At 35.6% G+C, this 12,437-nt stretch overlaps 1 protein-coding gene across 5 annotated transcripts in view; it reads right to left on the reverse strand.

The window, feature by feature from the left end:
- Positions 1 to 12,437, reverse strand: part of LAMA2 (laminin subunit alpha 2) — a 363,498-nt gene that overhangs the window by 68,250 nt on the left and 282,811 nt on the right. For all 5 annotated transcript variants that reach the window (XM_027691351.1, XM_027691382.1, XM_027691393.1 and 2 more), the window contains 5 exons: positions 9,344 to 9,506; positions 4,951 to 5,161; positions 3,415 to 3,531; positions 2,117 to 2,280; positions 1,238 to 1,376 (listed from right to left, as the gene is read on the reverse strand). In XM_027691351.1, coding sequence (XP_027547152.1) covers positions 1,238 to 1,376; positions 2,117 to 2,280; positions 3,415 to 3,531; positions 4,951 to 5,161; positions 9,344 to 9,506 — 794 coding nt within the window. The remainder of the gene's footprint in view (positions 1 to 1,237; positions 1,377 to 2,116; positions 2,281 to 3,414; positions 3,532 to 4,950; positions 5,162 to 9,343; positions 9,507 to 12,437) is intronic.

Consider the following 12,437-nt stretch of genomic DNA (forward strand, 5'->3'; position numbering starts at 1 on the left):
CATCATGTATTGATCCTAATGAGAAGAAGAAAAAAAAAGGCCAAGTTCTTATTTAATTTTGCGGTGTAATTTGGTGTTCTGATGAAACAAATAACTATTTACAGAGAACTAGCACATACCAATGTGTGAGGTGAAACTATTTCATCAAGAGAGAAATATAGTAATTAGTGTTATTTGAAAGAATGCTGAAAATGTAAAAAGCCTAAAAATATTAAAATTTTTGTGCAGTGGCTAGATAACTTTATCCCTCTCATAAATACAGACCTTTACAGCATGTGATTGCTTTTGTTATTCCCATAATCAATTCGACTGAAATAGCTCTCTGCAAGCTACCTTTATTCATGTACAAGTGCTGTGGCTACAAGTTGCTTCTGTTCATCTGTGTTTCTGTATCAAATATAGGTTCTGGATATCTCCTATTATACTGTCGTTGCCTTATGTTTCTGTGTGCCTGTGAATTGCACGTCAGTTGCTCTCTGACTGCCCTCCACAAATTAGCCATTAACTCCTTTTATATTTGACATAAAAGATAATTCTGGCTATGCTCAGAATGTTTTCTGCTCACAGTATATGCATTGAGGAGCTGAGATCGTCATTATGACTTAGGCTGGAGAGCTGCTTTTACCTTAAAATCCCATTTTTAAAAGTTCTCTCTGTTTTCTTTGAAAATTTGCATGCAGTACCTTATAGTGAGAATTTCTTTGCAACAACTGGCAGAGTTCACAAAGGGAATAAAACTTTCCACTCCCCTGCTACAATTCTCTGTTTCTAGAATTCTGCCAGGTGCATGCAGTTCATCTGACAGGCAGATGAGTGCCTCTGAGCATTTTCATGGAACTGGGTTGAAGAGTTAATTAAGGTATGGAGTTCTTTAATGAATGTCTTGGACACATCTAAACTAGTTTTATTGAATACCAAATGGCCTACACTCCTGACTGAAAGCTGCTAGCTTGAGCCAAGACACAGATCAAAAGGTGAAAGACAGAGGAAGGAAGAATAGTAAATAAAAAGGAATGAAAAACAAGGAATGTGAGTTAGGAATAAATGGGGATGTAGTCTGAAGGTGCACATAGCTCTCACAAGGGCATAAGCTTTCTGATGGCAGCACAAGAATTTATGGTGGCAGAGGTCTCTACATAAAGTCATAAGATGGCAAAAAACAGATCTGAGATAAGGTGTAGCACAGTTCCACAGAAAGTCTAACCCTTCTACTCAGTATTTTACTTATTTTTCTTACCGCTTGCATAGCATCATTTGCAAGAACCTTGGCTTCCTTGGCAACTCTTTCAGCTTCGTCTGTGTTATCCTTGATGTTAGTATAAGCATTGAAAGCACGTGTGGCATTGAAAGAGAGGTTTTTGGCTTCAGTAAGGATTCTGTTGGGATGGGAAAAGTAAACACACCATTAAACCGTTATCAGAGCTCAACAGAACATAGTATCCTGCTTTTTCAAACCCAACAGCCTGTATTTCTAAGGTGTTTCTTTAGAGAGCAATGCTACACTTGGGATTTCAGGAGTTCTGGCCTCATGTGTTTAATAGAATTCACATTTTATCTGTGCAGAAAGACATAAAGAACAATGTTCGCTTAAAAGAGGAGGTTCTGTGAGATAAAAATAGACCAGACACTGAGAAAAGATAGCGCTGTGCTTAATACTGTAATACAAGTAACATATTCATAATGTGGGTTTGTAGCCACATTTGTTGAGCCAGGCAACTCAATTAAATTTGCACTGCATGAACATGAAGGATCATGACAGACATGTTTTAAAGTAGAATCTCTGAACAACTAATTTCTTGGTCTGGCTGCCAAACACAGAACTACCATGAACACAGCAGTAAGCATATGATAAGTTAAACTGTGTTATGAGCGCATCTGAAGGCACTGGTTGCACTTCATGCAGCCTATAAGAATCACAAGATGTATGAAAACATTCACAAGAGATACACACACAAATTGACCTACTGGATAGTTGTATATTTGTATAGGACACTAGTTATTATTATACTTCCAGTGCCAGATGTTGAAGTCGGAGAAGAAAGCCCTTCAATTTCTCGTGAGCAATTCTGCAAACCTGCTTCATGATTTTATCATCACCAGTGAACGTTTGCCTTACCCATCCAGAACTGCAGATGATTCATTCAGCTGGGCCGCATGGTTCTCAGCTTGCAATACTTTTTCTGGAAGCATCCTGTCACGAATTTCTTGTGATAAGTCATCTATTTTGTCTTTCAGCTGATCAGACATTGGCTGTATCTTATCTGCAACACCTTCTACATACTGAAAATGACAAAAGAAAGGTCTTTAAATTGCTGAATGCAGGCACTCTGTAGCCCTATATATATATAATTGGGTTTTTTCCTTGTGAGCTATTATCTCAACTTACCCATGCATTAAAACTTCAGGAAACTAAGAGTAGCACGAATGGCTGGACTGGAAAGCAGAAAGGAGATAAACAATATTCCAAGAGCTACATGCCTCTCTAGAGCTTAGTAGAAGCTTCTATTTTACAATTAAGGAGCTGCACAGTTTAAAAGCTCATAAACTCTAATTTGCTTTTGTTTCCTAAATGTAGATGCATACGCAGTTATATTAAATTGTTGCTATGCTCCATAATAATAACCAATTAATGACAGAAATTTCATGTTTCAGGACCCTTTGAGTGACTACAATCTATTTTTGCTTATTAGAAAATACTAATAAGAATTGTACTTTATAAAGATCTGCCATTCCTGTTCCAATAAGCAGTCTCAAATTGTTTCCTTTTCCATTTCTCCAAAAAGCATTTTTCCATTCATTATAACGAGTTGGAATGCAATCCGGAAATATATTCAGAATCAATGATACTTTAAGGTACTTTTTTTTGTAGCTAAGGCACTGATCTCAAACACTTGATAAAACTTTTAAGGCAGAATTTTCAAAAATGTTATGTAAAATCAAAGTGCAATCCTCTCCTCTCCCTGATCTATCTAGACTTAAAATTGTGGCCACAGGCAATAAATTATTTCTGAAGTTTCCTTCTGATATGCATGCACAGTTTTTGTGCAGATAAATCTACATCTAGATTACAGTCAAAGCAAGATTATGAATGGGTCTGCTACATCTGCAATTCTAAAGATTAAGTCAGTACTACAATCAGAATACCATATTCATAAAAGCAGGCAGAGTCCATGAAAAATTACGAACTAGCTCTTTATGTATTTCAACGAATCACTTAAATCTCCAAGTTAATAATTTTTATATAACAGACTAGCTTTTCTGCCATACAGCAATTGAAAAATGAGTTCTTCCAAATCAATTACTCCAACATTGAAAAATACAATGAAAAATCAGGTGTTACTTTGATTATATATTTTGCTTCCATAATGATGCTTTGTTGTACTGATTCTCAGATAAAGATGATAAAGCACTCACCTCTACAGCTATGCTGATGTCATTTGCAAGTTCATTGGCTTCATTAAGGACATCATTCCCTTCCTGAAGAGTCTTTTCAACATCTTGTCTGCCATCTTCTACAGCTTGCTTCTTTTTCTATAGGATGTGTTCATACAAAGAAAAATACGAGTTGTTTATTAGAACAGGAATGCCAGTTCAAATGCCAGCATTTTGTCACCATGCCACCATACCCCTTCTGGAATTCTCTGAGCTCTCAGAGCAAAGACAGTGACAACAATAAAGAACATGTAAGGTATCTTTTCTTTGTCCTCCTATCCCCAGCTTTGTATCGCCCTCCCACATGGTAAGGTTTTTGACGTAATTGACTGAAGTACTATTGCAAAATTAATAAGAAATAAGTTATAAATCCTAAACTTTACACAGATATGTAAGTACCTCATTTTGAAAATCACCTTCTCTGACTATGAAGGAAAAATTTATCTGCTGCTTTCCTACTTACATCCATTGGTACTTCACTACTACTGAATGCAAAAATATAAGCTTTGGAGTAACCTTAGGATTCTTGTTCTTCCAGCTAGTAAAACTACTGCATACTATGTAGTAAAGATTGACCTCTGAATAAGGAATTGGTAATTTCCTATACCAGATCCATTGCGTATCACAGATTAATTTGACAGGAGACCATGGCAGTGATGTGGGCAGGACTGCTGGAAAAAATGCCTTCAGGCACTCTGTTACTGTGATGCAGAGAATATTTTAAAAACTGAGATAACAGGTAATTTCTTCATTCTTTATCCATCCACCTTTGGGAAGAAAATGCACAGAGCAGATATCACCCAACTTCTTCACATCTCTGTATTTTCTTAATTCAATCAAGCCCAGAAATCTCTTCTGAGAACAGAGGTCTCAGAACTTTAACCTCTTACTGTACTGGAGCTGAAAGCTCACCGAGACACAAACACAGTTGAAACAATTATCTTCGTTAGGTTGACTCTGCTCTTTATGTCTCGGTTAAATGCTTGTTAATGTGCATTACAATATACTCTTTAAGTCTCTGCAATTTAAATTAAATCACAAGCAGACCCCTCTTCTATGAGTGAGATCATTTATAACAGCTACTAACTACAGAGGATAGAGTTTGATTTATTACTCTGTAATATCCACATACCCCCTTCAGTCTTCTTCACAGGGGTTGGAGAGGGAGATGAAAGTGTAAGTTTTCTAGAAGCAAATATATGACAGCAAAGATTTTAACTGAACTCCTATTTAAATATTGAGCACACGATTTGAATTTTACATGACTATTTATACTGGGATGAATTTAATTTCCCCCAGAATAATAAATCCAATGAACCTCCCACATAACATTTATGTGGAGTAATTCTACTTTTAAAAGCCAAGGCATTCTCTCATGTTTCCTTTAAATTACATCAGATATAGTTATATTTTAATAATTTTTTTTTGTTTATATTTTTGTTTCAAGATTTAATCATGCAAAGGTTCACACTTTAATCAGAATCCAAGTAATCAAGGATAACACTTGTCAGCACTCACCTCTAGCATGGTCATATTTTTTTGGTTGACTGCAGATAAACGATCAGCCTCCCAAATTTTACTTGCAGCTTCTTGTAGCAGATCTCGAGCATCATCAATTTTGTTGTGATAGTTTGCTAGCTTGTCCTGGACCTCATTTTTGAGATCTTCATTTTTCTCACTGGGCTCACCAAATAATTTCTTCACCTTGTCCAAAAGATCTTCTGCATTCCTGCAATACAACACCACCCATGAAGACATCAAGTTCATATTCCCCGCAACAAATAATCTGAATAGTCTTAATAATAGGAAAATGAAACAGACTTCTAAATTAAATCTCAATGTAATTTTCCAGGGGACACACGTTTATTAAAGTGAAGTGAAAGTTGTTTTTAAGCCCTTTCTTAAAGGAGGTTTTTAAATGCCACTGAGGTCCTATTTATTCAAATATCCACCATTGAATACTATCTTTTAGGTTTGTTTTTTTTTTAGTTTTGGGGTTTTTTTTGGGGGGGTTAAACTGCCATTCCTGAGATCTCACTAGCAAAGTCAGGTTTGCTGAAACATTTCAACTTCTCAAAAAGATTTCATTCATTCACATTAATGTGACACGTGACACAAAGTAGTTTCCTGCCTTGAACTGAGGAGTATATGTAGATATGCCTGATTCCAAGTTGTCTTTGAGCAGACAACCGCTTTAGACTAGACAGTCAAAAATTATAAATGTTTTCTGGTGAAATAAAGAAAAAAACAGGATCCTTGAATTTATGATTTCCAGTAGCCAAAAAAATTTGGCTTATCTAAAATAAATTACGGGATATTTTTACTGGACTGGAGAACTTGTGATAGCAGGCCACGGGATCAGTTTCATTAATGCAATACCACTGTGTTAATGCAATGATATGTCAAGGACAAAAACAAAAAAGAGGCACTTCAGGCAGTTCCAAAATGATGCTTTGGAGATAAGAAAAATCCTAAGTAAACAGGAATCTGCAGGATAGATAATAACTACAAAAGAAATTTATCATACTTCCTCCTAGAACAGATTAAGTTTTTCTTCTGGTTTCATTATGACCAAGTGTGGAAAATAAGAACTGTATTTTTTGAAAAACACTGCAGTTTGGCCTGCCTGTAGTCCATTCATTAAGGAATCTTCTAAAAATAAACACATAAATAAACACCCACCAAAAATATCTGAAAAGTGGAAAAGGTATGCTGACACTAGACATAATTTAGATGAAGAATCTGAACTGGAGCCAAGAAAAGTAAACTTGTTATCTTAGCTTTCAGATTTTCTGAGAGGGATTGTTTTGTTCCTCTGTCTGTTCTGGCTTTGGCTCTGATGAAAAAAATTATTCAAACTGTGAATTTGCAACTTCTGAGGACAAAATATTTAATCAAAAACTAAATCCCAGTATTGACACCCTGTCCCAGAAGAAGTGTAGAAAGGAATTCAAGATTTCTTCCATACGTCCTCCAATATTCTTTGTATAAGAAGCTCCTGTCTTACACTTCTGGCAAATTTTGACACCCTTAAGACTCTGCAGTAGTGGAGAAACATTATAAGACAGATGGATTTCCTTTTTATTCCCTTGCCTCATAGCACAGTTCAAACTCTACCTATCCATCCAATAGTCTACCTCAAAATTCTTCCTTGGATCTAAAGATAACACTTCCATATTGATCTGTTGTGCATTTTTCCCTCTGCTCTTTCCAATGAAGTTTGAGGCAATGTGTTCCATGTAATCCCTTGCTTTAGGTACCAGAATTACTGTGTGACTGGACTGCATCACATTTCTTGAAATAATCTCTTGGACATTTAAGCTGTGCTACTTCCACTGGATACCGTCCTAGAAAAAAAAATAAAACTATACAAAATGCTTGAATTGTTAGAAGAAACAGTCACAGATCTGGCCTAACACCTGGATTGCTGCATGGTCTGGATCCTTTAAATGAATGCAAGGGAACAAAAAAAGATTAGAAACTGATGACAATCAGGAAGCAATGTCAAAACACAGGAGGTGTATCTTAAAACACTGTATGGCTGAGTTATGCAATTCATTCTTACAAGAAACTGGGTGATAGAAGTTCATAGAAGCTCAAAAGCCATCATGGAAGAAAAAGTCACACAAAAATAAAGCTATTCAACATACTAAATAGAAAGATAAAATTCTGGCTCACAGCATCCCTTGATAGCAACTCAGTGGCATCTGAGAAAATATGTAGGAATGTTATAAAATATTGAAAGATTAATTTCTTAAGTGTGAAAAGCAGGGCAGTTCAGAACAGCAACTGGTGTGTTTCTAACACGCTCTTTTTAGAGAAAAATTATTGACTAATGTGCCATTCCAGTACACTAAGGCAATCAGATTACAGGCTGGACTTGAAAAGTTTGAAGGAAACTAATGGAAAAAATGCATATGTAAGAGAAGTTGTGCCATCTATGACAGCAAGAAACTTTACTTTGTTTGTCTTCTTTATTTAACTTTTGAGAATTCACTGAAAACATAGGAGAGGATCCCCTGAATCTTGTCATTTTGTTCTTGGTCAGAATTCTGAAAACAGAATACAATCACTGCCAAAAGACATCTCAGCAAAGAGTACACATGATTAACTACTTCAAAGTGATCATGAGACTTGCAAGAGCCTTAATTTATTCAAAAGTAAATGTTTCTAAATGAGTCTGTAGAAAATACATGAGCATAGCAATCCACACGCATGCATACCTACAGAGTTCTAAGAATGATTAATTTTTCTTCCTTTTTCCTTGAAGAATGTATCCTATCCACTATCTTACTACATTATTCAAACAGTTTGAAAGCATTTTTCTTTAAGAGGCAGAAAACAGTATCTAGGGTCCTTTCCTTCCTACCCTGTAATCCACAGTGACTAATTTTCCTTCAGTTGAGTTCACTGCCAAAATTTCTTGGATCTCAATGACTGCCTATAAAGAAATAACCATATCCTTAAGATAAACCATACAACTTTTATTGAAATCAATGAGTATATTCAAGTACCTCTTAGTATAAAATGTATTCCTTTATCAAGAAATTTAAACACCTGCTTTGTACATTTCAGAAACAATGGAAGAGAAAGAGAAGTTTTTTTCCCTCAAAAAAGCCCTGCTGCATTTTCTACTCTAGTTATTGGGCAAGAATAGGAAATGATTTCATGGTAGGCTGACAGTTCATGTTGGCTGTAGTATTTGAGAACTAAGAACGCCTTGTCAGAAAGACTCTTATCCAGCCTGTCCTAAAATTGCAGGCAGCACTTTAAAAGGTCTGGCTAAATTTTTCTCATCTCTACTTTTTCCTGGTTGATTTCTATGTGTGAGTAGAGAAGGCATTGAAGAAGCTCAGTGGCATCAGATGAAAAAGCAATAAAACATTGCTGAAAAATAAGTTTGCAATATACTCTTTCTCAAGAGAACAGAAAGCAGAGCCATCAGCATTATGGGAAGAAATACTGTACTGGCAGGATTTCCAGAAAATAATCTGATTTGTAAGGTCTAAGATAGCCAGTGCAAATCTGATTGTATACTGCTTGAATTCTTAGCTAATCTTGTATTCTATTTACGTCTCCTTAAAGTATGTACACACCTGATAACTGACATTTTCAGGCCGGAATAACTCTATCCCAGAGAGTTTTTTGAGCCATCACAACTTCAATGGACCAGGCAGCTCCTCAGCTGGATTCTCTGCTAGTTGTTTGCTCTGTGAAGTGCTAAGCAAAGTCTAGTTCTAGAAATATGCCTGATCTGACTCATACAGAAGTAAAAGACTACCAGAACTTTAATGTCAAGCCAAGTATTTTTCTGGATCAGTGTTTAGCATTTTGCTAAATGTTTATAAACAGCTGCAAATATAATTGTACATATAATTATTATTGTTATTTTTAGAGTTAACTAAATAACCAAACCCTGGTTTGGTTAAACTTTTGAACTATGCCACAGAGATGGGATATTCTGATCTATACTATTCTATACATGGCAAAATACATCCTTTTGAATGTCTACTCTGTTGGACAAACTTTGAAGACAGATATTTTTATGAGACCAACTAGTTTTCCAGAAAAAAAAACCCAAGCTTCTAGACAAGCTTTTTAGTACAAAAGCCATTCATTAGGTCTGAAGCAGAAACTAAAACCGAACTGAGAAAAAATGCTTAGAATTCAATTAGAAATGTTGCTGGTACCTGCGGAGCAGAGAAGTAATTTCCTAGGGATTGTATTCCACATATGTAAGCATTTCCAAAAATGCAAATGCTACATTAACAGATTTGAAATATTAGACTTTGCCTTCCTTCACATTTTTGTAAGCTCCAGCTCAAAAACTTGATTGGAAAAGATGACAATCACATTTACAAGAGTCAGATATTATTACTAGGAGGTGGAAGACTGAGGTCCCTCTACTTACTTTAATTCATCTTGAGTTATTCTTTCTTGCATATTGAGCTCTCTATTTCTCATCTCTATGATTTTTCTTTCAGCCTCCCTCTGCAGTTCTGGAAGACTCTTCTCCAAGGTCTCATCTTGAGTTCTGAGTGTCTCGTTCAGTTTTATAGCATCTTCATTTGCAGCTGCAGGAGACCAAAAATATTTATGTAGGGAGTTACTAATTAACAACAGAGCGGCTTTAAGTATCTGCCATCAACTCTATCAGCAAGTGGAATGCAACTTGCACTGCTTATTCCTGCCGTGAATTATAAAGGATGGTTAATCCAATGATCAGTAACAAATGAGAAAGTGATATATGTTTCATCAAACCTATTATTATAGTTCACTTTTAAACACAATAATTAAAGTGAAGAAGTCTTTATATCCAGGATAAGAAATACATTGCTCCCCTTCTCCTCCTCCTGAAAGAAAGAATTTGCACTGAACCTTCAGAACAGCAGAATATAATCTGCTATATTGCTCATAGATTTAAGGAGCAGGCAGTACAAGCAATGAAAATTAGATTTAAATTACCTTTGGAGAACTTCAATATATGTCACTTTTAGCATTCAGACTTAGTACTAAGAAGAATAAACAATTGTGAAATCTTGGAAAATGAAGGAGAGAGGAGTGAAAGACACCTACAGATGTCTAAACCCACTCATGTTTAGAAGCAGATACCTAGAAATGGAAGAGTATGAAGTTTGGAATATATGAAGGTATACTGTAAACACATTATGTATTTGGAACAGCTGAATTACTCCTGAGTGATAAAGCGTCATATTCAAGGACTGTCTAAAATATTTCTGCCATAGCACACCACAATATATTAGAATATACACTTTCAGAAGCAACTAGGTCATTTATCAATTCCATCTTCAATTTTAAAAAGTACTGCTGTCCTATCATAGGTACAGAGCTCCCAAGTAACTGATTTCTACAAAATGGCACCATTCATGGTCATATGGGTACTTCTGAATATTTTAAATTAAATCTTTAATTGAAGAAAGTAAAATTGGTCTTTCAAACTTTGAATTTCATCTACACATTGCATAGGTTCAGAGAAAATTATGAAGAAAATTATTATCTAATGATGTCTTTGATTAGCTGGTGAGATTTGTGTCTTTAATCAAGTGTGTGGGGTAGTGAGGTCTGGAAAAGACTACACTTTGCTCAAATGGATTGTGGATCACTTCTGTGTACTTAGTATCATTATTAAGTTACCTCAGGCAAGGAATAGATATATATTAATTTTTTAATTCTGGAATAAATAGATGGAAATTTAACCTCCCTGAATATTTACCTTAGAAGAGAAAATGGATATGTTACCTAAGCTTTCCTTAGTTCAGGAAAATTTATACCTAGTTTAATCCTTCCTCCCCATTCTTCTCTTCTCCTAACAGTCTTTTTTTTGGCATCTTGGTATACTGAAAACTATCAGATTCTCAGAGTCCAGTGGTGGTAAAAGATTTGTGTGCACTGACACAGACAAATGGAAGGAAGTGGAAAGCAGGGAAGTTCCGTAGTTAAGGGGGAAAATCAGTTACAGATATTCAGAAGTTCAGAAAGTCAGCAATCAGTTCAGTAGAAACGGATCAATGATCAGAGTATGGTCATTAGAAGAAATCACTACAAACTTCTCACATTTAATAAGGAGTTTTGTCAGTTAGATAAAAGATATGAATGAGAAAACATAGCTGTGTTATGAATCTCCAATGGCACCCAACTGTAAAAAAAAGTTATTAGGACATTATTAGGAGAGCTGACAAAGGCAGGTTTTACTACTGCTGAAGAACAAGACACTGAAGAAACCTCTTTGCTTGCTTTTTACCTGTGGTCAGGAAACATGGACATAATTTTGAACAGAGGAAGCGAAATTACATGGTGAGTAGGAGATTTGGGAGAATATTCTTTTGTGTGTTTCAGTCTAGAAAGAAAGGGACCAAAGAGGAATATGATTCCTCTCTATAATCATAGTTGGGTGTGGGAGAAGGAAGAGAAGTACTAGGGAGAGGAAAAAAAATAATCTATTTGAACTAAAGGACAAAGAACCCATGATGATAAACTAAACATGAATATTTTTTGCTTGATATGTGAAGGATTGTAGTTATGAAGAGTACTGAAACTGCCTCCTCTTCAGATAGTGTGTATTTGTGGAAACTACTTTGAAGGTGAGGCTTAGAAAGTTAATGATAACAGGGGAGTGGATGCTTTAACCCAGAAGGTATCTTTCAGTCCTGTGTTCTTGTATTTCATGTATTCTTAGAATGTTAACTTGGCCACTAGGCAAACACATTGATTTTAAAGTCTTTGCCTACTTCTAAGATACTGCATAAATTTATTTCACCGCCTCAATGTTTTCTAAATCTGTATTTTCTACTGTTAAAACTGCTTGAGGAAATTTTTGTTTAGTTACAAACACTGGGCATAAACTTTGTTGAGTAAAAGAATTGGTTTTGTTCTTGTTATTCCAAATTCATCTTGAAATATGAGGAGCAAGGTTTTTTTGTTTAAAAAAAATTCTTGAAAACTTGCTCACTTTTTCTTGTTGCTTTCTCCACATTTTTTTCATGTTAAAGCTACAAGTCCTAAAGATACCCTAAATTACTGTTCAGTTTAGCTCCAGGGCATGTATGGTTATGTGTTACATGAAAGGCAATATAAAATGTATTTTATAGCACTTGGACAAAAGTGAAAGCTTTCCCTTTCAATGAAGTGGGCCCTCAGAAGCATAGCTACTGAAATCAGTACTGCAGTGAAACTTTTAAGGAGGAAAGAACTAAGTATTTTTCAAAGAAAAAAACCTGCCTGTAATTGGCAATTATTTTCATATTTTTCAACCATTATCATATTTCATAGCTTCTCAAAGGTCTTGCTTCTCAAAGCCATCTGCAATACTTTTTCTCTTAAGTATTTACTGCAGTGTAAGGGCAGTGGATCAGTCTGTGGAAGAGAGAGAGATGGCTTGGCTCCATGCCACTGCTTAGGTAGGGTTAAGAGTCACTTGCAAATACCAAGCAGTAGATGTTCCTTAACAGGAAGTAGCACTGCATTTTTGAAGTAATGTTGGGTAA

Source organism: Neopelma chrysocephalum, unplaced genomic scaffold (assembly GCF_003984885.1).
Source record: "Neopelma chrysocephalum unplaced genomic scaffold, ASM398488v2 Primary Assembly neopelma1_23, whole genome shotgun sequence".
NCBI lineage: Eukaryota > Metazoa > Chordata > Aves > Passeriformes > Pipridae > Neopelma > Neopelma chrysocephalum.